At 45.8% G+C, this 25,562-nt stretch overlaps 1 protein-coding gene across 6 annotated transcripts in view; it reads left to right on the top strand.

Moving 5' to 3' along the window:
• Positions 1 to 25,562, top strand: part of P4HA1 (prolyl 4-hydroxylase subunit alpha 1) — a 320,719-nt gene that overhangs the window by 253,661 nt on the left and 41,496 nt on the right. For 5 of the 6 annotated variants that reach the window (XM_063961484.1, XM_063961485.1, XM_063961480.1 and 2 more), the window contains exons 5-9: positions 1,110 to 1,247; positions 1,574 to 1,813; positions 9,139 to 9,326; positions 18,579 to 18,755; positions 20,150 to 20,220. In XM_063961484.1, the coding sequence (XP_063817554.1) occupies positions 1,110 to 1,247; positions 1,574 to 1,813; positions 9,139 to 9,326; positions 18,579 to 18,755; positions 20,150 to 20,220 (814 nt within the window). Of the gene's footprint in view, positions 1 to 1,109; positions 1,248 to 1,573; positions 1,814 to 9,138; positions 9,327 to 18,578; positions 18,756 to 20,149; positions 20,221 to 21,337; positions 21,409 to 25,562 lie in introns of all 6 variants that reach the window. The other variant, XM_063961482.1, reaches the window with a different exon arrangement.

The following is a 25,562-nucleotide window of genomic DNA, read 5'->3' on the forward strand; positions in this document are numbered from 1 at the left end:
ATAGAATTGACCGTAAACAACGCCATAATGAACATGATGAATTCTTGCTTGGACATCTCAAAAATACAGTTACCAACTCTAGGACCCTCACTAGACAGCTTATCCCTTTTATTCAGGATCCATCATAGACCATAATAAAATCTTTTATTTTTAACGAGGGGAAAAAAAAAGCTCTAGGGCAGTGATTCCTGACTAAATTCTTTGAAAAGATTTTTAAATTAAATAAATTGCACTTACCCTTAGTTTCCGTTATGTGGTGGTGGATAGGGTTGTGCTTCCTTGTCCACTTATTTAATGAGTGGCAGCCACCAGCACTGGTTTTCCCTATCACATTGACTATAAATAATTTGATTTGGTCCTGGACCACCAATCTGTGTCACCCTAGCAAGTGCCCCTCTGCATCCAGTTTGGGAACCACTGATTTAAGGTATTCTGAGTTGGCTGCAGATGCAAAATGCAATCTGCATACAATAGGTAGCAAATGTACCTCTCCCCCGCCCCCCCCCCCCCCCCCTTCCATGCAAGTGACAGGAGCACATGTACAGTGACAATTTGCCTGTGCGCGCACCCTCTGGGAGAGTGCGGAATCTGACGGATCTTTCTTCCTGGATTGACCTGTTCCAAAGGATTCACTTCTTCCGGAGACTATTCACAATAGTCACTAATCCACCTGGCACTGGAATCCTTGTGTTCCAATTCCCCAGATGAAGTCAGTGCAGTGGCTGCAGAAAGTGGGCTGCTTGAAGAACCTGGAAATGAACTTGTGGCTTTTGACCTCATGGACTAGTTTTTGCCTGAGAGCTCCCTTTCGACACAAAATAAATAAAAAACCAGCACATGTACCTGAGATAGGTGGTGTGGCCTGACTGTCAGTACAAAATCACAATGCACGCACCTTACAATAAGTGGCCGGGAATTCAGATAAGTACCCAAGTCGGTTGGAGCATGTGAAATGCTAGCCTAACACGGCGTAAATGTTACATTTCTCTTTTTAATATATAATCATACAACAATTGGCATCACTGTTTAATGTATTTTTCACTAATTTTTTTTTTTTTTTTTTTGTAACAAATTGCATATTTTTATTTTCCTGCATCCTATGTTTTAAGGATTCATCTCTAATCTTACTATCCAACGTCAGTATTTCCCAAATGATGATGACCAGAAGGGAGCGGCTAAGGCTTTGCTTCGTCTACAGGACACGTATAACTTAGACACAGAGAAAATGTCCATGGGAAATCTGCCAGGTAACGCTGTGTTTATATCCTAGCTTTCCATTTCACCTGGTTGTATAGGAAATTTCCAATATAGAGCACCTGAAATACATTTTATTAATCTAAAACCTGTCCCCTCCCTCTGGTTTGTTGGATCACTTTTATGCTTTACGCTACCCATGTGGTTTTTGTGTGTGTTATACATTTTCTTCCTGCTGCAAAGTTATTTTTTTTTTTTTTTTTAGAACTACAAAAATGCTACAAATTCTGTTACCTCAGTATTGTATGCTACTGGCATTAGGCAGGGGATGGAGTAGACCGGTCGTTTGTAGGCATTCCTAACTATGATTTGTCCATAGGTGTAATACAAAAAGCTACATTGACTGCTGAAGACTGCTTTGACTTGGGCAAGGTTTCCTACACTGAAGCTGACTATTACCACACTGAGCTCTGGATGGAGCAAGCTCTGAATCAGCTGAACGCTGGAGAGGAATCCTCTATTGACAAGGTCTTGGTTCTAGATTACCTTAGTTATTCTGTATACCAACAAGGAGACTTGGACAAAGCCTTGATGCTAACCAAAAAACTACTAGAGCTAGGTAAGGCCTCAGCAACGTAATTGTTTCTGTGCATTAGGTATCTGATAAAGCTGTTTTTAATCTGAATCAAAACGGTATCTGTAATGTATGTTGGGTGTTATGTACGGTTATTGGTACAGTACATAATATAATAGCAGTTCAAACCACGTTTTATAGCCGTGCTATGGGTCAGTGTCACAGCACTTTGGGTATGAGGTATGGAAACACTTTCAGAAAATAAAGTGATGCAGTCGGACTTCTATGTGAAAAATAAAACCCAATAAAAGAAAGTATTTGGAATAATTATCACAGTGAATAAGTGAATAGTTACAGCCAGTTTGTTGCAAGTAAAAATGGTTGTATTGGACCCCATGACTGCAGTGCAGTGTCACAAGGGTAAAAATGGATGTATTCATATACAGCATATGTAATGATAAATGATAATTTGGACTTGCATCTTCAGTGCACTGATCAGTCTATGTTGAAGTTCCCTTTCTCACCACTTAAGGATAGTTTTGACCCCTTTTCCACTAAGATAAAACGGATTTAGGGCAGCATTATGTGACTTGTACGTCATCATTTGAACTAAATATATAGTATATAATGTGACCTCATTCTATCTGATTATCTGTTAAAAAGTTGCCACTTGATACGGTACCTGATACGGTAAGCAGTCAGGTTGTCAATGGTGACAAAGTTACCATTCATAATGTTGACAGTTGTGGTGTGTATACTGTCAAAGTGTTGTCATTAGAGTTATGTTTGGGTTTTAGGGTTAGACTTGCCTTTAAAACCACATTGTCACCATTTTGAACATGTCAAGATAGGATTATGAATGTTAAACTAACATACCGCACCCTCTGAAACAAACACATCGTTTAATATACCTATGATGCCTTCAAATGCCAGAAAATTAGGTTAGCTGTTGTGAATACACACATGTAACTACAGGCATATTAAAATGCAGAATATTTGTATTGGTATCTACATCACTACATTGTTGATGTGTTTTGGCAAAATGTCAATGTTTCTTTCCTGTTCTGTATTTGTCTATGGAGATCTGGCAATCCATCGTAGTTATGTGTAATTCAAGACTTTTGTACAGTTGACGGATACCAAAACCGACAGGTTTTGGCCCCCTTTTCGAACATCTCAATTCGACGTTAAAAAAAGTCGATTTGAGATGAGGGAGCCGAGAGGAGGAGAGGGGGGAGAGCAGCGGGGAGACGGGGCAGAGCCGTGGCCAGACGGGGGAGAGCAGTGCTACAGCAGCGGCTATAGCAACTTAGCCGGAGGATGTGTCACAGCCGCCGCTCACAGCAGCGTCCACCCGGCTCCAGCAAGCAAAACTTCGCTTGCTGGAGCCGGGTGGACGCTGCCGTGAGCGGCGGCTGTGACACATCCTCCGGCTAAACTTGTTGGAGCCGCTACTGTAGTGCTGCTCTCCCCCGTCTCAGCTCCCGCATCTCAATTCGACTTTTTTAAAGTCGAATTGAGATGGCATTGAATAGCAAAGGACGGATCCATTCCGACAAATGAATGTTGGAATGAGTCCGACTTCAATTGAATATACCCCTTAGACTGCACATAACAGCACTTTTATAATTCAAAATGAATGTCTCTGTGGACTACGAGTAAACCATATTTCTCTAACGTCCTAGTGGATGCTGGGGACTCCGTAAGGACCATGGGGAATAGCGGCTCCGCAGGAGACTGGGCACAGCTAAGAAAGAATTAGGACTACCTGGTGTGCACTGGCTCCTCCCACTATGACCCTCCTCCAGACTTCAGTTAGAATCCTGTGCCCGGCCGAGCTGGATGCACACTAGGGGCTCTCCTGAGCTCCTAGAGAGAAAGTATATTTTAGGTTTTTTATTTTACAGTGAGATCTGCTGGCAACAGACTCACTGCAGCGAGGGACTAAGGGGAGAAGAAGCGAACCTACCTAACTGGTGGTAGCTTGGGCTTCTTAGGCTACTGGACACCATTAGCTCCAGAGGGATCGACCGCATGGAACCGGCCATTGGTGTTTGGTCCCGGAGCCGCGCCGCCGGCCCCCTTACAGAGCCAGAAGCAAGAAGAATCCGGAAAATCGGCGGCAGAAGACATCAGTCTTCACCAAGGTAGCGCACAGCACTGCAGCTGTGCGCCATTGCTCCTCATACACACTTCACACTCCGGTCACTGAGGGTGCAGGGCGCTGGGGGGGGCGCCCTGAGAAGCAATAAATACACCTTGGCTGGCAAATATATCACAATATATAGCCCCAGAGGCTATATATGTGATAAATACCCCTGCCAGAATCCATAAAAAAGCGGGAGAAAAGTCCGCGAAAAAGGGGCGGAGCTATCTCCCTCTGCACACTGGCGCCAGTTTTCCCTCACAGTTCCGCTGGAAGGAAGCTCCCTGACTCTCCCCTGCAGTCTACACTACAGAAAAGGGTAAAAAAGAGAGGGGGGGCACTAAATTTAGGCGCAAATTACATATATAGCAGCTATAGGAGATATAATTTAGTTAATCCCTGTATTATATAGCGCTCTGGTGTGTGCTGGCATACTCTCTCTCTGTCTCCCCAAAGGGCTTTGTGGGGTCCTGTCTTCTGTCAGAGCATTCCCTGTGTGTGTGCGGTGTGTCGGTACGGCTGTGTCGACATGTTTGATGAGGAGACTTATGTGGAGGAGGAGCAGGTGCCTATAAATGTGTTGTCACCCCCTGCGGGGCAGACACCGGAGTGGATGGACTTGTGGAAGGAATTACGCGAAAGTGTCGACTCCTTACATAAAAAATTTGACGACATGCCAAATGTGGGGCAGCCGGCTTCTCAGCCCGTGCCTGCCCAGATGTCTCAAAGGTCATCAGGGGCTCTAAAACGCCCGCTACCTCAGGTGACAGACACAGATGTCGACACGGATACTGATACCAGTGTCGACGACGAAGAGACTAATGTAATGTCCAATAGGGCCACTCGTTATATGATTGAGGCAATGAAAAATGTTTTACACATTTCTGAGGTGACCCCAGGTACCACAAAAAAGGGTATTATGTTTGGGGAGAAAAAACTACCAGTAGTTTTTCCCCCTTCTGAAGAATTAAATGATGTGTGTGAACTAGCGTGGGCTTCCCCTGATAAAAAATTTGTAATTTCAAAAAAATTACTAATGGCGTACCCTTTCCCGCCAGAGGATAGGTCACGTTGGGAAACAGCCCCTAAGGTGGATAAAGCACTTACGCGCTTATCAAAAAAGGTGGCACTGCCGTCCCAAGATACGGCCGCCCTAAAGGAACCTGCTGACAGAAAGCAGGAGGCTCTCCAAAAAGCTATATATACACACACTGGTATTATACTGAGACCAGCTATTGCCTCAGCATGGATGTGCAGTGCGGCAGCTGCATGGTCAGACTCCCTGTCAGAGAACATTGACACCCTAGACAGGGACACTATATTGCTAAACGTAGAGCATATTAAAGACGCTGTCTTTTACATAAGAGATGCACAGAGGGATATTTGCCGGCTGGCATCAAAAATAAGTGCACTGTCCATTTGTGCCAGGAGAGGGTTATGGACCCGGCAGTGGACAGGGGATGCAGATTCCAAAAGGCACATGGAAGTTTTGCCTTATAAGGGTGAGGAGTTGTTCGGGGATGGTCTTTCAGACTTAGTTTCCACAGCAACAGCTGGGAAGTCGGCATTTTTGCCACATGTCCACTCACAACCAAAGAGAGCACCGTATTATCAGGTGCAGTCCTTTCGCCCCCAAAAGAGCAGACGGGGTAGAGGCGCGTCCTTTCTGCCCAGAGGCAGAGGTAGGGGAAAAAAGCTGCAGCATACAGCCACTTCCCAGGAACAAAAGTCCTCCCCCGCTTCTTCTGCTAAGTCCGCCGCATGACGCTGGGGCTCAGCAGGCGGAGCCAGGTACGGTGGGGGGCCGTCTCAAAAACTTCAGCAATCAGTGGGTTCGCTCACAGGTAGATCCCTGGATCCTTCAAGTGGTATCTCAGGGGTACAGGCTGGAATTCGAGACATCCCCCCCCCCCCCCCCCCCGCCGTTTCCTCAAATCTGCCTTACCAACGACTCCTTCAGAAAGGGAGGCTGTGTTAGAGGCAATTTACAAGCTGTATTCCCAGCAGGTGATAGTCAAGGTGCCCCTACTTCAACAAGGACGGGGTTACTATTCCACAATGTTTGTGGTACCGAAACCGGACGGTTCGGTGAGACCCATTTTAAATTTGAAATCCTTGAACACATATTTGAAAAAATTCAAGTTCAAGATGGAATCGCTCAGGGCGGTTATTGCAAGCCTGGAAGAGTGAGAGTACATGGTATCTCTGGACATCAAGGATGCTTACCTGCATGTCCCCATTTACCATCCTCACCAGGAGTACCTCAGATTTGTGGTACAGGATCGTCATTACCAATTCCAGACGTTGCCGTTCGGCCTGTCCACGGCACCGAGGGTATTTACCAAGGTAATGGCCGAATTCTGGACACGGTCCAGAAAAAAGTGTTTCTCCCAGAGGAGAAAGCCGAGGAGCTGTCGTCTCTAGTGAAACCAAAACCTCCTGAAACCAAAACAGGTGTCGGTGCATCATTGCACGCGAGTCCTGGGAAAGATGGTAGCTTCCTACGAAGCGATTCCATTCGGCAGGTTCCATGCCAGAACTTTTCAGTGGGACCTGTTGGACCAATGGTCCGGATCGCATCTTCAAATGCATCGGTTGATAACCCTGTCTCCAAGGACCAGGGTGTCTCTGCTGTGGTGGCAGCAGAGTGCTCATCTCAGAGAGGGCCGCAGATTCGGCATACAGGACTGGGTCCTGGTGACCACGGATGCCAGCCTTCGGGGCTGGGGGGCAGTCACTCAGGGAAGAAACTTCCAAGGACTTTGGTCGAGTCAGGAGACTTCCCTACACATAAATGTTCTGGAACTGAGGGCCATTTACAATGCCCTAAGTCAAGCAAAGCCCCTGCTTCAAAACCGGCCGGTTCTGATCCAGTCAGACAACATCACGGCGGTCGCCCATGTAAATCGACAGGGCGGCACAAGAAGCAGGGCGGCGATGGCAGAAGCCACAAGGATTCTCCGTTGGGCGGAAAATCACGTGTTAGCACTGTCAGCAGTGTTCATTCCGGGAGTAGACAACTGGGAAGCAGACTTCCTCAGCAGGCACGACCTCCACCCGGGAGAGTGGGGACTTCATCCAGAAGTCTTCCAACTGATTGTAAACCGTTGGGAAAGGCCACAGGTGGACATGATGGCGTCCCGCTTAAACAAAAAGCTGGAAAAATATTGCGCCAGGTCAAGAGACCCTCAGGCGATAGCTGTGGACGCTCTAGTGACACCGTGGGTGTACCGGTCGGTTTCTGTGTTCCCTCCTCTTCCTCTCATACCCAAGGTACAGAGGATAATAGGGAGAAGAGGCGTAAGAACTATACTCATTGTTCCGGATTGGCCAAGAAGAGCTTGGTACCCGGAACTTCAAGAAATGATCTCAGAGGACCCATGGCCTCTGCCGCCTAGACAGGACCTGCTGCTGCAGGGGCCCTGTCTGTTCCAAGACTTACCGCGGCTGCGTTTGACGGCATGGCGGTTGAACGCCGGATCCTAAAAGAAAAGGGTATTCCGGAGGAAGTCATTCCTACGCTTATTAAAGCTAGGAAAGATGTAACCGTACAACATTATCACCGCATATGGCGAAAATATGTTGCGTGGTGTGAGGCCAGGAAGGCCCCAACGGAGGAATTCCAGTTAGGTCGATTTCTGCACTTCCTACAGTCAGGGGTGACTATGGGCCTAAAATTGGGTTCCATTAAGGTCCAAATTTCGGCTCTGTCGATTTTCTTCCAAAAAGAACTGGCTTCACTGCCTGAAGTTCAGACATTTGTCAAGGGAGTGCTGCATATTCAGCCTCCTTTTGTGCCCCCAGTGGCACCGTGGGACCTCAACGTGGTGTTGGGTTTCCTAAAGTCACATTGGTTTGAGCCACTCAAAACCGTGGATTTAAAATATCTCACGTGGAAAGTGGTCATGCTTTTGGCCTTGGCTTCGGCAAGGCGGGTGTCAGAATTGGCGGCTTTGTCATGTAAAAGCCCCTATTTGATTTTCCATATGGATAGGGCAGAATTGAGGACTCGTCCCCAATTTCTTCCTAAGGTGGTATCAGCTTTTCACTTGAACCAACCTATCGTGGTGCCTGCGGCTACTAGGGACTTGGAGGACTCCAAGTTACTGGACGTAGTCAGGGCCTTGAAAATGTATGTTTCCAGGACGGCTGGAGTCAGGAAGACTGACTCGCTATTTATCCTGTATGCACCAAACAAGATGGGTGCTCCTGCTTCAAAGCAGACTATTGCTCGCTGGATTTGTAGCACAATTCAGCTTGCGCATTCTGTGGCTGGCCTGCCACAGCCTAAATCTGTAAAAGCCCATTCCACGAGGAAAGTGGGCTCTTCTTGGGCGGCTGCCCGAGGGGTCTCGGCTTTACAACTTTGCCGAGCTGCTACTTGGTCAGGGGCAAACACGTTTGCAAAATTCTACAAATTTGATACCCTGGCTGAGGAGGACCTTGAGTTCTCTCATTCGGTGCTGCAGAGTCATCCGCACTCTCCCGCCCGTTTGGGAGCTTTGGTATAATCCCCATGGTCCTTACGGAGTCCCCAGCATCCACTAGGACGTTAGAGAAAATAAGATTTTACTCACCGGTAAATCTATTTCTCGTAGTCTGTAGTGGATGCTGGGCGCCCGTCCCAAGTGCGGACTGTCTGCAATACTTGTATATAGTTATTGTTAACTAAAAGGGTTATTGTTGAGCCATCTGTTGAGAGGCTCTGTTATGTTCATACTGTTAACTGGGTATAATATCACGAGTTATACGGTGTGATTGGTGTGGCTGGTATGAGTCTTACCCGGGATTCAAAATCCTTTCCTTATTGTGTCAGCTCTTCCGGGCACAGTATCCTTACTGAAGTCTGGAGGAGGGTCATAGTGGGAGGAGCCAGTGCACACCAGGTAGTCCTAATTCTTTCTTAGCTGTGCCCAGTCTCCTGCGGAGCCGCTATTCCCCATGGTCCTTACGGAGTTCCCAGCATCCACTACGGACTACGAGAAATAGATTTACCGGTGAGTAAAATCTTATTTATACATTATGTTTTGTATTTACCAGTTCAAGCAGAACTTGATTAAAGTTCAGGGGAAGGTGAATTAATGATTTGCAAGCTCCAACAAATGCAGCTCTCTCTCTGACAAAAATGTGGACCATTTTACCTTAAGTGCTGTTAAAACCATATTATAAGATCATTATATAGGGGTTAAGCATTTGATTAATCCTACTCCTATTTAAATTCTAGATCCTGAACATCAAAGAGGGAATGGCAATCTACGGTACTTTGAATATATCATGGCAAAACAGGCAAATGAATCCATCGCATCCAATTCTGGTGCAGTAGAGCCTACAGCAAGGAAAGGTCGCCCCAAAGATCACCTGCCAGAGAGGCAGAAGTATGAGATGTTGTGCCGTGGAGAGGGCATTAAAATGGTAATAAAACAGCATGTGGATGGATTTCTTACAGAATGGACCTTACAGTGTGAGCGGTACTCAGTAGGAACCGAACACTTTCCTTTCTAGCCAGTTGCCTAACATGGTTTCAGATACGGCCACATCAAGCAGGGCTTTCCCTGACACGGTCGCGTCTGATGCTGTTATTTCAGAGCTACATGTGGCTGTTGGAAGGCATTCCTAATAGGATCGCTCACCAGCCTGGGCTGTCTGTACTGCAGCAGTCCAGCCTAACGCTGCTTTTTCCCCATCCCAGCCAGCAGCCATCGATCGCCTTCTGCTGACCACACATGGTGCTACCATATAAACCGAGTGTAATGAGACCAAGGCTTACTTTCTTTCAATCGTTAGACAATGAATGTTGGTAGTGTTCTCGTTTCAAATCAAAACAAACAAACCTAGTGCAACCAGTGGGAATAAAAAATCGTTTGAGGAGTTATTGGTTCCACTCACATAGGTAAGCTTCAATACTGCATATCATCCACAGATGGCATATGATCCAAATTACAATGGACACCTCAGTAAACTGAAAACTCAGAGGGATATATACATAGTGCAGCACGGCTTCATATGATAGAAAAACATTTAATAGACAAATGCACACTCACATAGACAACAGTGTTTAAAACGTGTATCACCCAATGGATGTAAGTCACGCTGGAAATCCTTGTGCTTTAGCGCGCTTTCGGTCAACAGACCTTCCTTAGATTGCTTCTGAGGAAGGTCTGTTGACCGAAAGCGCGCTAAAGCACAAGGTACTGATTCGCTGGACTCCGTTTCAGAGACGTGGGAAGATCAGCTCTGTGATTAATTGGATTTCCAGCGTGACTTCCATCCATTGGGTGATACATGTTTTTAACACTGTTGTGTATGTGAGTGTGCATATGTCTACTAAATGTTTTTCTGCTACGGGGTACACTGGGCTCCACAAGGATTGGACAATGGGGTGTAGAATAGTATTTTGATCCAAGGCACCAACAGGCTCAAAGCTTTGACTGTTCCCAGAATGCACAGCGCCGCCTCCCAACTTACAGTTTTGTAAGTTGGTGCTGCAGTAAGCAGGCACTTAACAGAGGGGCTGCTCCAAGCAGCCCTAAGAAAAGCTTTGTATGAGGTAAAAAGTGAAGACTTCAAGGGCAGCAGCGGTGGTAAATGTCTTGTAACATTCACTGCTGCAGCTCCAGCTCTCCCCAGCGGCGCTGTACACTCCCGAGCCCTGGTTGCCGGGTACCTACAGCGGAGGCTCCGGTTTTCTTCACGTTAGACACGCACGGCTGGGGCTCTCCAGAATCGCGTGGCCGCGCTTCGGGAGGTGGTAAGTGGGTCCCGCTTGCGGGACCCGGTCTTTATCGCAATCCGGCGCGGTCAGTGGGAGGCGGGCCGCGCGCTCTGGCGGTGGACACTGTGGCAGTACAGGCGATCCCACTAGATCACCAGGGCATGGGCGCAGGTCAGGTTTTCTCTCTAAACCAATTCTTATATCGCCCACAGTACCCGGTGGTTTTGCCAGCAGCAGAGGGGATAAGGCTTAGACCTGAAGCCCCTCCCCCAGCCCCAGGGCACCATTTCTAGCAAGTGTTCCCGCCCTGGAGCTGCATATCTGTCTTTTCCTCACTCCCTGTCAGTGTCTGCGGCGCCATTATCCCTCAGCTCACTGTTCCTGGGACTGCTTGGGCAAATCCTCCTATGTAAAGCCGCCTGGTTGTCAGCGCTGTACCTTTACATGACACTTAAGTATTCTCAAAAAGAAACAGAGAAGGATTGGACTTGAAGTGGCGCACTTAAACATTAAATTAATACATAAATTATAACTTTTATTAGAGTATATTTGTTAAAAAGACCTGTAGCTGTGAAATATTAAAACCAAAAACATATAAATTGACAAAACAAAGTGTGATATGGGTGAATAAAACGCACACTGTGCTAACTGTGTAGTGCTACACATATATAATATATTATAGGTACTATGACCCTTGAATCAAATTATATGTGTTGTTAGGCTGAGTGCCCAATGGCGCTTTGAAGTCACTGATCAGTTGTACTAGATAGGCTTACTGAGGGTACTGTAAAGTGCAATATTCCAATAGAAAGCTCCCCCTCAGTTTGGGCGCTATGACCCCTTACTTATGTGCAATCATATGCTTGTACAGCTATGAGTCAATGTTTATCCTCATTAGTGATCTCAATGTAATTAGCTGTTCTCAATCAATTTACAGCAGGTAATATCTGAAGTCAGTATCACTTTACGTGAATAATCTCTTTGGGCGCTATGACCCTTCACTTGTATGCATTCATATGCTTATACAGCTATGAATCCGTGTTTCTCCTCACTAGTGATCTCAATGTAATTGGCTGTTCATTAATCAATTTACAGCAGGTAATACCTGAAGTCAGTGTCACTTTAAGTGAATGATAATTGATGTTCACTTATATGCTTATACAGCTATAGATCAGTGCTTCTCCCCACTAGTGATCTCAATATAATTAGCTGTTCTCAGTCGATTTACAGCAGGTAATTAATAAAGTCAATATCACTTTAAGTGAGTAATCACAATGTTCATTAGTGATATTGTTAATGAGAGACACTGTAATGTCCAAGAATGCATATAAACTGACAGTTTTCCACAATATTCACTACTATTATAGTGGAATATAGATCATAGCTGTGAGGCACAAGGTTTAGTAAGCTGTTTGAATATTGCACTAATGCAGTACACTGGAGCACTCCATCAGCTGTTAATAGCAGTATATCCTAACTAGCTGTTTTGTAATTATCAGCTGTGTGATGGAAACCTATAGATCAAATAAACAGCATTTAACCTGAGTAGCACATAAACATTGCTAGATAATTGTTCTATACTTGTAAAATTACAAGCAGTGCTGTAGAGATGTCTCAGCTGCTACATTAACCAATGTATCTTAATCTTGCTACAATGTTGCTAGTACATGCAGCTTGCTGAGTCATATGTGGTTAAATAATCCTCTCAGTGCAGGAAAGCTTGTGAGTTCCATCAGTGTCATGAGGCTTCACAATAGCCAGCTCAGCTTTAGTATAGATCTCGCTCTATTCCTAACAACACAATACATTTAGCACATTGTTATTATACACAGCAGCACAGTGTGACTCGCCGACACGTGTTTCACAGTTACGTTTTTTCAGGGCTAACCCTGAAAAAACTTAACTGTGAAACACGTGTCGGCGAATATAACTAGGGGTTTCCTTTGTTCTAATTTGGAACTTTTCTATAATATGCTAGTGCAGTAGTATCCCTTTCCCTGCTAACGTACACTTAAGTATTCTACCTGCCTTTTTAGACAGTGATAGTTAAGAGAGTCCATTTAGTCAGGGTTTTATAGTACAATTACCCTGTGATATACATTCAGTTCTTACTGTGTACTGTTGTTATATCTATTGTTATATAGCTGTGTAAGCTAGTCCAGTGCAGTATTATTGTCAGTAATAACCTCTGCATTGTACAAACTGTGACTTTCTGTGTGTGCATTTGATAGCTGAGTGGTGTCCATTTCGTGTCTTTCACTCATCTTGCTATCCCTATATTCTATAACCTGAGGTGGCTTGGTGCGTCAGGTGTTATCTAATATAGGATTTTCACAAAGATATACTGTATTACGTATTTTTCTCTGTGATTTAGTCACCATATCTCTCCTTTATCTCTGCTAGTGCTGACTACACTGCGCAGGGGTTTGGGTTTAGAGCATAGGTCTTCAACCTGTGGCCCTCCAGCTGCTGCGGAACTACACATCCCAGCATGCCCTGCCTCAGTTTTACCATGCCTTAATAGCAAAACTGTGGCAGGGCATGGTGGGATGTGTAGTTCCGCAGCAGCTGGAGGGCCACAGGTTGAAGACCCATGGTTTAGAGGTATAGTGCTGCTGATAATTGTACTGTGTTACCTCATACTGCAAGTTATATCATGTCTGCTTCTGAATGTAACGGTTCTGGGGCTCGTGTTGCTGAAGCCACAGACAAATATGAGGAGAATATAGCAGCTGTGGGCTCTGGTTCTGGGGGCTCCTTGCCTCCCAGTGGGACTGTGGCAGCGGAGGCAAGGAGCCCACCGTGGGCCGCTTTTTCCACACTTCTGCATACGCTAGTTTATAAACTAACACCCCCTATGGGACCCCCAATGCCGGTACAACCGTATGTGGTCCCTGCAGCTAACCCGCCGTGGGCGGACGATTTATCTGCTCAATTAAAGAAGTTGAACCAGTCCTTGACTACTAAAAAGTCTGACCAATGCTCTCCTAAGTCCAAGAGGTCCTCTAAGCGAGCGCTTGTCTCCTCACAATCCTCTGCCGTCACTGACACCTCGTCTGATGAAGATGGCACATATACTGACCCCACAGGTACTGACTCAGATACGGCTGATGGGCAGGGTAGTTCACATGTGGATGTTCCTGATCTTTTGGAGGCGGTTAAGTTAATGCTGCAGATTACGGATGATCCCGAGCCATCCGTCCCTCCTAAGAAACCAGATAGGTTCAAGCGTCAGAAGGTGGTTAAACAAGTTTTACCTCACTCTGATCACCTAGTGGATATACGTCAGGAACCCTGGGAAAACCCGGGTACGAAGTTTGTGCCTCAAAAGAAGATGCTGGCTCGCTATCCTCTCGCGCCAGAGCTGTCTAAGAATTGGGAAACGCCTCCTCCAGTGGACTCACGTGTGGCTAGGATGGTGGTTTTCTCAGCTCTACCTGTCCCTACCGTCACGTCTCTAAAAGAGCCTAAGGATAAGCGTGTGGAGGGTTGTCTGAAAGCGATTTACACCCTCACGGGTGCTGCACAAAGGCCCACTATTGCAGCCACATGGGCGGCAGAGGCTATTGAAGCATGGGCCTTGGAGTTAGAAGCTGAAATCTCCTCTGACCATGCTAGACAATGCTTGTCATATATTGTCACAGCTTCTCGATATATTAAAGAGGCGGCTTCTGATGCCGGTATCCTAGCAGCCAAGGCCTCTACTACGTTAGTCCTGGCTCGCCGGATATTGTGGCTGAGATCCTGGTCTGTGGATCTGGACTCTAGAAAACCCTGGAGGTACTCCCTTTCAAGGGAGATATTCTGTTTGGGGAAGACTTAAATAAGATAGTGGCTGACTTGGCTACTGCCAAAACTGCTTGTCTCCCTAATACCGCTCCTTCTGTGTCGAAGGCTAAAGGTAAAGCAAAAGGTCAGGCATACCATAAGCAGGCCCGCACTTCCAAACCTGGTAAGCCGAAGCCCAAAAGAGCCTGGGCTGCCCGTCAGCCAGCTGCCAAGACGATAAGCCTGCCGCATGACGGGGCGGGCCTCCCCCTGGGGGATCCCAGGGTTGGGGGCTGGCTTCTAGGGTATACCCAGGAATGGTTGAAGACCACTTCAGATGCCTGGGTACGGGAAGTCGTCACTCGAGGTTACGCCATAGCCTTCAAAAACCGACCCCCTCATCGATTTTGCCTGACAGACGTCCCTTTGGACCAGACAAAGGCAAAAACCCTTCACTCGGTGGTACAGTCCCTCCTGGATACAGGAGTCGTAGTACAAGTGCCTCTTGCTCAGAGGGGCCGGGGGTAGTATTCTCCGCTGTTTCTAGTCCCGAAACCGAATGGGTCCTCCCGGCCCATTCTCAACCTCAAGGCATTGAACAGGTTTGTGAAGATTTCCAAGTTCCGTATGGAAACTCTTCGCTCTATAGTTCTGGCCTTGGAACCTGGGGACTACATGGTCTCCCTGGACATACAGGATGCTTACCTGCATATTCCTATAGCAGTGTCACATCAACAATACCTGAGGTTTGCTATTGGCAACATCCATTACCAGTTTTGGGCATTACCTTTTGGTTTAACAACGGCTCCGCGAGTCTTCACCAAAGTGATGACGGTGGTACTCCGCCGTCAAGGGGTCAGGATACTGCCGTATCTGGACGACTTGTTAATCCTGGCAAATTCCCCAGATCTTCTCCTGCGTCATCTGGATATGACGGTCCGGTTTCTACAAGCCCACGGGTGGCTCATCAACTGGAAGAAATCCTCCCTGGTCCCTGCTCAGAGCATGGTGCACCTGGGAGCGCTGTTGGACACTCACAACCAGAGGTTGTTCTTGTCTCAGGAGAAAGTCCTGAAGCTTCAGGACAGGATTCGTTGCTTCCTTTCTCGTCCGCAAGTGTCGATGCATTCGGCAATGCAGGTGCTGGGCCTCATGGTATCAGCATTCGACATGGTGGAGTATGCTCAATTCCACTCTCGCCCCCTCCAGAGGCTGATTCTAGCCAAGTGGGATGGCCTGCCTCACCGGATCAGATCTCAAATGATCTTATTGACTCCAGAGGTCCGTCTGTCGCTGCTTTGGTGGCTCCGGGACCAACAATTGTGCAGGGGTTGTCCCTTCTGGATATCCAACTGGGTCCTGTTGACGACAGATGCCAGTCTAAGAGGTTGGGGCGCGGTGCTGGAGCAGCACTCCCTTCAGGGTCGGTGGACCAAGGAGGAATCTCTCCTCTCGATCAACATTCTGGAATTGCGGGCGGTCTTCAATGCGTTGAACCTGGCCCAGCATTTAATTCAGAACCGTCCTGTTCAAGTACAGTCGGACAACGCCACCACAGTGGCTTACATAAATCATCAAGGCGGCACTCAAAGCCGTTTTGTCAATGAAGGAAGTCTCACGGATTCTACGTTGGGCGGAACGCCATCTACCGGCCATATCGGCAATATTCATTTCGGGAGTCCTGAATTGGGAAGCAGACTTTCTCAGTCGTCAGGACGTACATGCCGGCGAGTGGGGCCTCCATCCAGAAGTGTTTCAACTCCTAGTTGAAAGTGGGGTCTTCCAGATGTAGATCTGATGGCGTCTCGACACAATCACAAGGTTCCTGTCTTCGGAGCAAGGACAAGGGATCCTCAAGCAGCATTCGTGGATGCGCTGGCGGTGCCGTGGAGGTTTTGGCTGCCGTACATGTTCCCTCCGGTGTCCCTCCTGCCCAGGGTAATTCGGAAGTTCAAGCAAGAAAGAGGAAATCTGCTTCTCATAGCTCCGGCGTGGCCCAGACGGCACTGGTTCTCAGACCTGCAAGGCCTATCTTCGGACCGTCCACTTCTACTTCCACAACGCCCAGACCACCTCGTTCAGGGCCCCTGTGTCTACCAGGACCTAGCCCGGCTGTCTTTGACGGCGTGGCTCTTGAAGCTTCCGTCTTGAGGGCTAAGGGTTGTTCTGAAGAGGTCATTAAAACTATGTTGCGGGCCCCGGAAACCGGCTTCTGCTCGGATTTATCATAGGGTGTGGCTTTCCTACTTTGTTTGGTGCGCATCTAACAATTATGACGCTTCCAAGTTTAGTACAGCCAAACTTTTGGCTTTTCTGCAGCAAGGCCTAGATTTAGGCCTGCGTCTGGCCTCCCTCAAGGTTCATATTTCTGCCTTGTCGGTGTGGTTTCAGAGATAAATTGCGACTTTACCTGATGTTCATACTTTCACTCGGTGTGTTGCGTATCCAACCGCCTGTGGCTCCTTGGGACTTGTCGGTGGTTTTGGAGGCGCTGCAGGAGCCTCCATTTGAACCCCTTTGTTCAGCTGACCTTAAGTGGCTTTCCCTTAAGGTGGTGTTCTTGCTGGCTATTGCCTCTGCTAGAAGAGTGTCGGATCTGGGTGCCTTGTCTTGTAGTTCCCCATATCTGATTTTTCACCGTGACCGGGCGGTTCTTAGGACTCATCCCGGATATTTACCTAAGGTGGTTTCTTCGTTCCACCTTAATCAGGAGATTGTGGTTCCGGCCTTTGTCTCTCCTGATTTGTCTCCCAAAGAGCGGTCTTTGGATGTGGTACGGGCTCTCCGTATCTATGTGAAGAGAACTGCTTCTATTCGAAAATCTGATTCTCTTTGTTTTGTTTGGATTTCACAAACGTGGCTGACCTGCTCACAAGCAGACCCTGGCCAGATGGATTAGAATGGTGATTGCACATGCTTATGTGAGGGCTGGTCTGTCAGCTCCTGCTCACATTACTGCCCATTCTACTCGGTCTGTTGGACCTACTTGGGCGGCCCAACGTGGTGCGACCCTTGATCAATTGTGCAAGGCGGCTACGTGGTCCTCAGGGAACACGTTCATAGGGTTCTATGCCTTCGATTCTGCCGCTTCCCAGGATGCTTACTTTGGACGCCGGGTTCTTGTGCCCGCTACAGTGCGTCCCCTCCCATAAGGAACTGCTTTAGGACATCCACATTGTCCAATCCTTGTGGAGCCCAGTGTGCCCCGCAGCAGAAAACGAGTTTTATGGTAAGAACTTACCTTTGTTAAAACTCTTTCTGCGAGGTACACTGGGCTCCACAAGGCGCCCACCCTGACGCACTTAGCTTCTTTGGGTTGGTATGGCATTAGCCGCTGACACCTCTCCTGTTGTGATAGTGTGGTGTATGTGGCTACTAACCGTTGTCGTCTCTTTTCCTGCTACTGCATTGGGCTGGTTAACTAAAAACTGAGCTCCTGTGCTGGGAGGCGGGGTGATATAGGAGGCGGCGCTGTGCATTCTGGGAACAGTCAAAGCTTTGAGCCTGTTGGTGCCTCGGATCAAGATCCTATTCTACACCCCATTGTCCAATCCTTGTGGAGCTCAGTGTACCTCGCAGAAAGAGTTTTAGCAAAGGTAAGTTCTTACCATAAAACTCTTTTTCTATCCATATGAAGCCGTGCTGCACTATGTATATAGCCCTCTGAGTTTTCAGTTTACTGAGGTGTCCATTGGAATTTGGATCATATGCCATCTGTGGATGATATGCAGTATTGAAGCTTACCTATGTGAGTGGAACCAATAACTCCTCGAACGATTTTTTATTCCCACTGGTTGCACTATGTTTTTTTATTTTTATTTTACAGAATAATATTATCTCTAAAAAGAGAACACTACCAACATTCATTGTCTAACGACTGAAAGAAAGTAAGCCTTGGTCTCATTATACTCGGTTTATATGGTAGCGCCATGTGTGGTCACCTTTTCTTCTATTGCTTTGCTTGGGGTCTTGGTGAAGGCTCTATTTGAATCATACAGGCTGCCACTATATTTATGAGCGCGGTTCAAACCATCCATTCTGTTTCGATCGCCTTCTGCTGCTGACTGCTCTTTTTGCAGTACTGTCAAGCCCTGCAAAATGTGTTCTACTTTATATGTATAAAAAAAACTGTTTTTTAAGAGAAAGCTAAAGTTGTTTATTTATATTTCTCTCCACTGTCTTAGACTCCTCGCAGGCAAAAGAGACTTTTCTGCCGTTACTTTGATGGAAATAGGAATCCCATATTCATTCTGTCTCCTACAAAGCAAGAAGATGAATGGGACAGACCCCGTATTGTAAGATTCCATGATATCATTTCTGATGAGGAGATTGCGAAAGTCAAAGAGCTAGCAAAGCCCAGGGTGAGTAACCATACATTCCCTTGTAACTTTTTTTTTTTTTTTTCCGAAGCCAAGAGTTGGACAGGATATGCTGTCAGTTGTGTTTAGTATTTCTGTGTCTGCTGGAGAACCACATGTCTGTTTAAACTTTGCATCTATCTGCATTTTCAATTATTTAATTTTTATTAGAAACTTAGAACTGAGCAATTCTTCTAAACTGGTATGCTAAAATTCCAAAGATTCCAAATGACAAAAATAGAGGATTGGCACTTTAATGAAAAATAAAATAGCCTTTGAATACAGGCTGTAATATTGCAGCTGATATCATACAATTGGCCAAATATTGCATTGTTTGCAGGAGCTGGGTAATGATAAATATGTAATATTTTTTTAAACTGAAATGGAAGATTAGGGTATCTTGTTAGCCAGAGCTATTTATGCTGTAAGTGGAAGTCTTTTCATTTATTTTTAATTGTATAACTGTTTGGGAAATACTTCTTCTACAATTTCAGAAAACTATTCTTAAACACACATGATATAATAGTATTCCAGATGAATACTATATTGAAACTATAACACAGAACTACTGTCTACTCTATTATTTTAAGCATGAGAAATATATAAAAAGTAACTTAGGGGGGAATTCAGTCAGCCACAGTAGATTACCTCGGTCTAATGGATAAATCTTTGGGGCTATCCAATCAGTCACGAAGCTAGCAGTAATCTGGATTTTTATTTCGCCTGCTTCAGTGGGTCGGAAAAAAAAATCCCTGATAGCTCGGGGGTTAATGGGTGCTGCAACAGCGTTAAAGCACAAATACGTGAACTTTCCACAAATTATGTGCATTAACGCCTGTTAACGCCCATTAACAGGTACTTTTAACAAGGCTATTGGGAAAATTCGGGAGTTCAGTTGAAAAGCCCTGGGCGTTAAAGCTCAAAGCTACCTCACCATTTTCATCTGCGGCAATTGAATGCCCCCCATAGTATTTTACTAGTTCTTCAGTATGGCATCAGAAATATGAAAGTCAGTCTAATATCCCTATACAATATGTTTTTGCAGTGCCATTGTAGTTTTCCTGCATTCTTCAGTTGCAGTTCCAGATGACATTTTAGAGCATGTAACTTGTACGCTGCTATGGTGCTGCACCTGCCAGTCCGGTAACTAGAAAAACACCTTTGGGTTGGACAATGGCCCCCCACCTAAGACACTATTAGCGTCATCTAATGAAACATGGTTTGCAAAGCATAAGCGTAAAAATTGAGCATATGAAATAAAGAGTACCTCTACTATTTTAACTGTAAAATGACTTTCTATTTATTTGTATCTTAACGTGCATCCAAATGGCTTCTGATTGGTTGGGTGAATGCTAGCATATGTTTGTTACAACTTATGTGATTGGTTGGCTTCACAGCTGAAACGAGCCACCATATCAAACCCTATCACAGGAGTCCTGGAGACAGCACATTACAGAATTAGCAAAAGGTAAGACCAAAATGTTCTATAACGTTTTTTATAATGCATTGCTTGGGATAGGCAGTGATCACTGGGTCAATGAGTTGAGATTGGGTTATTATGTCCGTATGCTGTGAGGTCACTGAGGCAGTTCTTTTTTTTTTTTTTTTTATGCAATACTTTTTGTTTATTGGTACAGTAATGTAATTTTTCTGTGGCAACATACTTTGTTTTTTTGGGGGCCAACCTCTCCAATCTCTGCAATTAATAAAAGGTGCAGTGGGTTGCCGTCAATGTTGCTCCATACGACATCTGAAGTGGTACCCAGAAGGCCACCAGAATTGGTACATAATAAAATTGTCTTTGATCACTGCCCTTTTACCCTGGACCTGCAGAATGACCAGGCATCTTCTGGGATGTAATTTTACAGAGGACATCATAAGGAATGTCTCCATTTCATATTAATTTGTTTCTAGTGCAATAAAGCTTAGTCATCATGTACTACTGTTCATGACACATTGATTAAAAAAGCCATCTGTATAGTTTTTCAATCTGGAACTCCTTTTTATTTTTTCACCCTCTGCACACTAACAAGCAGTAACTGAATTGCAAAAACAATATTGGCTTTCTCTCTCCCTTGACCGCACCCTGCGGTGGAAGAGTGCATGCCACCTCCAGAAGCTACCTGGTTGATCCTGTTGGTAGCATATACTTGCCTCAAACATTAAAAGCCATGCACGTGTACGCACATGCAGCCATACCATACGGAGCATTAATGATGTCACAGGATTTGTCTCTTTATGGTGAAGTGTTTGTCTGTGAGTAATAGCTAAAATATACCTATTAATAATTTTCTAGATTTGAGTGCCTTCAAGTAGGCTTTTTTTAATTGAATTGGAACTTCTAAAACTATAAGTACGTACTTAAACTCAGCACCATTCTGTGATACACTTTCTGTGTCTCTAAAAAAAAAAAAAAAAAAAAGCGAAAGGACGTTAATTTGCAGACCAAATAGTTTTCTCATTTATCTTCTCAAGGAGAATCAAACTACTGCTAAGTTAAATTCACCCAAGCCAATCAGAACCACTGGCACGGCACGCATCATGCCTGCTCCCAAATTAAAGCCTAGTCCTTTCTCTTTTTGTAGCTAAAACGGGCTACAGTGCATGACCCTCTGACAGGACAGTTGACCACAGCACAATACAGAGTCTCAAAGAGGTAAGGTACAGTCCTATAGACCTATGCATTTGACTCCATTGGGGAGCGTGCTAATCAATTAGTGCTAGTCCATTTGGTTCGTAGTTCCCTAAGGAATTGGGTACATTTTTAAATATAGTTTTAAGTTGTCATTTTATTTTTAATGAGCAGAACAGCTGTCTTTGTAATAGCACAATGCGAATTGTTTTTCATACCATTTAAGTGTTGACTATTTTACTGTAAGGCTCTGTATTTTTGGTTCTGGGGCAAAGGACTGGTAAGCGTATATAGGGTAGGGGCTACAGTATGTTGGATGATGTAGGGGCTTCTGCGCATTGTTCTAGTAAATCTGTCAGAGGGAAACTTAATTGAATGTCTGAGATTAGACTCCAGGGATCTGTATAGATAAAGCAAGGGAACAAATTGTGCTGGGCAGATAGATTAAGGTAACCCTCCAAGGACCTTTCTTATTATGAGCGTTCTAAAACTCTGGCTTATCCAGCCACAATGTTTATCCTTACTTGGACTGGTCGGTTCTGTGCACCTTATGCGCAAAGGTTGTTACCAAAGACAAGGCAAGGTGCTGGTCAGGTGTACAGCTCAGAGAGCAAATTATACAGTAGTTTGAAATGAGATTTCATATACATGAAAGGGTGTTGGCTGTCTTTGGCTTGTATTCTGGAGAACAGAGGAAGTCAGGGATATAATGACAGATAGAAGTAGGTTGCAGAAGTTAAGGTAGAATATGGTGCATGTATATGAGTTTTGGCAGCATCTTGGGTAAGAAAATAGCATTTGACAAGTTTTCCAAAGTGTCGCTGACAGGACTGGGACATAGACTGAATGTGAAGTCCTAGCCAAGTGCACACCAAGGAAATAGTGCTTTGTGTGACAGTGATGAAGCTTTGAAGTGATTGTAAGAGGAGAGAGGATGACAAGGAAATGTTGAGCATTAGGCAGCATGGAAATAGCAGAGAGACGGTTGGTTACACAAGATAAACACAAAACGGGAGAGGTCAGGGGAAGAGAGGAAGAAATGGGTGTCATCAGCGTAGAGGTGGCACTAGACACCAATTTAGCTAATTGGTTCTCCAAGTGAAGAGGTCTATGATGAGAAAAGCTGAAGCCCAAAATTGAGCCTTGCAGGATCCCAACAGACAGAGGATGTGCTAGCAGTAGAGACATTAGAGTAGTGGTTCAATAGGTAGGAACTGAACCAGGGGAGAACAGAAGGCTGTGTAAAAGATGGTGATCAACAGTGTCAAAAGCAGCAGAGAAGTCAAGGAACATAAGTATGCAGAAGGAATCCTTAGGCCCTTATATAATAGCCTTCAAGTATGGTACATATTCTGGCGAGTAAGGACCCTATTCATCATGGATTGCAGATTCTGCTAAAAAAAAATCTGCAATCCCCTCTGTAGCATGCTGGGGGCCATCCATCGCAGCGCAAGGCCACCCAGCATGCTTACTCACGCCCTGCGGCTGCAATCGCAATTCGATTACAACTGCGCAAACGCGTCGTTGCCCGGCGAAGGCCGTCGCTGGGCAACGACAAGAATACAGAAGAAAGTGATCGCTGCCACGATCACAAGAAGAGTGACGGAAGGCGTTCCGGGGCGTCAACTGACCGTTTTCTGGGAGTGGAGCAGCGAACGCAGGCGTGTCCAGGCGTTTGGAGGGCGGATGTCTGACGTCAATTCCGGGACCTTCATCGCTGGATTCATCGCACAGGGTAAGTAACTGCAGGGCTAGTCTTGTTTTACACAAAACTTTTTTAGCATAGCAGGGCTGCACAAGCAATCTCAGCCTTTCTATGCTAAAATACACACCCCCATAGGCGGCGTCTAGTTGATCGCACAAGCAGCAAAAAGTTGCTAAGTGCGATCAACTCGGAATGACCCCCATAGTCCATTACAAACAACAAAGTAAAAAAATATAGTAACCCACAACAACCAGCAAAACACCAGCTGTGATTCATCTAGTACACATTTTGCAATAAGAGTTGTCTGCTTGCTGAGAGTTAGAACACATGGGTGGTCATTCCGAGTTGATCGCTCGTTATATTTTTTTCGCAATGGAGCGATTAGTCGCTAATGCGCATGCGCAATGTCCGCAGTGCGACTGCGCCAAGTAAATTTGCTATTAAGTTAGGTATTTTACTCACGGAATTACGAGGTTTTTTTCTTCGTTCTGGTGATCGTAATGTGATTGACAGGAAGTGGGTGTTTCTGGGCGGAAACTGGACGTTTTATGGGTGTGTACGAAAAAACGCTGCCGTTTCTGGGAAAAACGCGGGAGTGTCTGAAGAAACGGGGGAGTGTCTGGGCGAACGCTGGGTGTGTTTGTGACGTCAAACCAGGAACAAAACTGACTGAACTGATCGCAGTGGCAGAGTAAGTCTCGAGCTACTCAGAAACTGCTAAGAAGTGTCTATTCGCAAATCTGCTAATCTTTCGTTCGTAAATCTACTATGCTAAGATTCACTCCCAGTAGGCGGCGGCTTAGCGTGTGCAAAGCTGCTAAAAGCAGCTTGCGAGCGAACAACTCGGAATGACCACCTTGGGGAGGAATTCTGCTCAGTGCAATGGCGAAGTACCTCTAGTACAGTTGGGTAAAGGCATTTCACAACTTGTAACTTTGCTAGTTTTCCCGCTCACCACAAAGAGGTGTGCAGGAATTAATAAAGATCAGTTACTGTAATTTGTAGAGCTGAATTGGATTCCCCTGCAGAGAGTGGTAATGTGGTTTTAAAAATGGTATTTTGGAAGAATATACTCTGTGGGGGGAATTTAATTGAGAGCAGGGTTTTCCGCGAGGGGAATAGCTCCAGGTTTTTACGGCCAGAACTATTCAATAAAACAACCTTTTCCCCCGTGTTGTAAACCCTGCTGACTACCCATTGATTCTGTGTAAAATCAATGACTGTGCTTTTCTCAATGACTTTTGGTAACACATGGGGAAAACCCTGCTAATTGAATTGTGGGTGTGTAGTGTATTTTTTGTTTTATAACCATCATGGAGCTGCAGTCTGGTCACGTTTAAACCATGCTCACCAACACTTCACTACCCTCATTTATTTGTTTCTGGTTTATATGTATATCTGCCAGTTATGGAAACTATCTTGTGACTGTTTAACGATGTGCTGCAGACACTGAATTCTTGTTTTTAATACTGTTGCTTTAGCTGCAGAGTTAAACGTTTAGAATATTTGTGTAAGTGTGTATACAGGTTGATACAACTTATACTATGTCCTTGAGACACATTCAGCTTTATTTCTCTTACGTCCTAGAGGATGCTGGGGACTCCTTAAGGACCATGGGGATAGACGGGCTCCGCAGGAGACATGGGCACTTTAAGAAAGACTTTAGATCCTGGGTGTGCACTGGCTCCTCCCTCTATGCCCCTCCTCCAGACCTCAGTTTGATACTGTGCCCAGTGGAGACTGGGTGCTTTTCAGGAGCTCTCCTGAGCTTTCTGACAAAGTATTTTGTTAGGTTTTTTATTTTCAGGGAGCACTGCTGGCAACAGACTTCCTGCAACGAGGGACTGAGGGGAGAGAAGCAGCCATACTCTGAGTGCAAGGTCCTGCTTCTTAGGCTACTGGACACCATTAGCTCCAGAGGGATTGGTACGCAGGATCTCACCCTAGCTGTCCGTCCCAGAGCCGCGCCGCCGTCCCCCTCGCAGAGCCGGAAGATAGAAGCCGGGTGAGTATGAGAAGAAAAGAAGACTTCAGAGGCGGCAGAAGACTTCATGATCTTCACTGAGGTAACGCACAGCACTGCAGCTGTGCGCCATTACTCCCATACACCTTACATACTCCGGTCACTGTAAGGGTGCAGGGCGCAGGGGGGGGCGCCCTGGGCAGCAATATAAACCTCTTATTTGGCAAAAGCGAGCATATATACAGCTGGACACTGTATATCTGCATGAGCCCCCGCCAATTTTACACTTTTAGCGGGACAGAAGCCCGCCGTCGAGGGGGCGGGGCTTCTCCCTCAGCACTCACCAGCGCCATGTTTTTCTCCACAGCACCGCTGAGAGGAAGCTCCCCGGACTCTCCCCTGCTTATACCACGGTAGAAGAGAGGGTTTTAAAGAAGAGGGGGGGCACATAATTCGGCGCAGATAATAACAGCGCTACTGGGGTAAACATTAAATTGCTGTGTTTTTTCC

Source organism: Pseudophryne corroboree, chromosome 3, assembly GCF_028390025.1.
Source record: "Pseudophryne corroboree isolate aPseCor3 chromosome 3, aPseCor3.hap2, whole genome shotgun sequence".
Taxonomy (NCBI): Eukaryota; Metazoa; Chordata; class Amphibia; order Anura; family Myobatrachidae; genus Pseudophryne; species Pseudophryne corroboree.